This window comes from Condylura cristata, unplaced genomic scaffold (assembly GCF_000260355.1).
Source record: "Condylura cristata isolate star-nosed mole 26May11 unplaced genomic scaffold, ConCri1.0 scaffold00076, whole genome shotgun sequence".
Lineage (NCBI taxonomy): Eukaryota > Metazoa > Chordata > Mammalia > Eulipotyphla > Talpidae > Condylura > Condylura cristata.
The window spans coordinates 384,917-385,825 of NW_004567177.1; the positions used below are offsets into that span (position 1 = coordinate 384,917).

At 74.4% G+C, this 909-nt stretch overlaps 2 protein-coding genes across 2 annotated transcripts in view; both read right to left on the bottom strand.

Moving 5' to 3' along the window:
- The window catches only part of DLL1 (delta-like 1 (Drosophila)), a 6,138-nt gene extending 5,684 nt beyond the window's left edge, over positions 1–454 (bottom strand). The window contains exons 1-2 of the mRNA XM_012734843.1: positions 401–454; positions 8–298 (exon numbers count right to left, since the gene is read on the bottom strand). Of these exons, the coding sequence (XP_012590297.1) occupies positions 8–298; positions 401–454 (345 nt within the window). The remainder of the gene's footprint in view (positions 1–7; positions 299–400) is intronic.
- Positions 455–569: 115 nt separating this feature from the next.
- The window catches only part of LOC105854643 (basic salivary proline-rich protein 3-like), a 4,392-nt gene continuing 4,052 nt past the window's right edge, over positions 570–909 (bottom strand). Inside the window, exon 4 of the mRNA XM_012734844.1 lies at positions 570–879. Within this exon, the coding sequence (XP_012590298.1) occupies positions 570–879 (310 nt within the window). The remainder of the gene's footprint in view (positions 880–909) is intronic.

Here is a 909-nt window from a genome sequence, read left to right on the forward strand (position 1 = left end):
CGCTCACCGGCCAGGTGAAGCTGAAGGGGAAGCGGATGGGGTTGCTGAAGGCGGGGTCGGCCGCGCCGTCCGGCAGGCTGAAGGAGCCGACGCCCAGCACGGGCGTGACGGCGCTGCCGTAGGTGCAGGGCGGCTCGGGGGACACGCTGGCCTGGTAGTGCTTGAGGCAGACGCGGAAGAACGTCCGGCAGGCGCACGGCGGCGCCGCGGCCCCGCGGCAGCAGTTGCGGTTCCCCAGCAGCCCCTTCTTGTTGACGAACTCCTGCAGCTTCAGCTCGAACACCCCCGAGCCCCACACCTGCGGGGGAGGGCGGCGGCGTGGGCTCGCGGCCGCTGCTGGCAAGGGGCGGGCGCCGGCCCCAGCCCTGGGGCGCCCCAGACGGCACCCCGCCCCCCTTACCTGACAGAGCAGGGCCGAGACGACAGCCAGGGCCAGGGCACACCTATGGCCCATGGTGCACGGCCGGACGCGCGCCCCTTTTGCGGCTCCTGCTTGTCTCTTTCCCCAACACAGCGGAGAATGCAGCGGGGGTGACGGCGCCCCAGGAGCGTGGGAAGCGACGCGCCCGCTAGCCCCAGGCCGGGTGCTCGGCACCGCTCCCGCCGCGGGCGCTCTCGGGCTCTCCCCGGCCGCCCTTCCTCGGGGGCGGCCGCGGCTCGGGGCTGCGCGGGAGGCGACCTCGGCCCCGCAGCGGCAACTTTCGCTTTTCCTCCTCCTCCTCCGCCGAATGCTGGCGTAGGTGAGGGTCGTCCGCTTCCTGGTTTTGTCCGGGCTCCTCGCGGGGGCTGCGGCGGGGGCAGCGCGCGGGCGTCCGGCTCTTCGGCTTAATTCCCAAACGGGCCGCGGCGGCGTCTCCCGCGTCCGGCCCGGGCGGCGGTCTGCGAGCCCCACGGCGAGGCGATAATCCC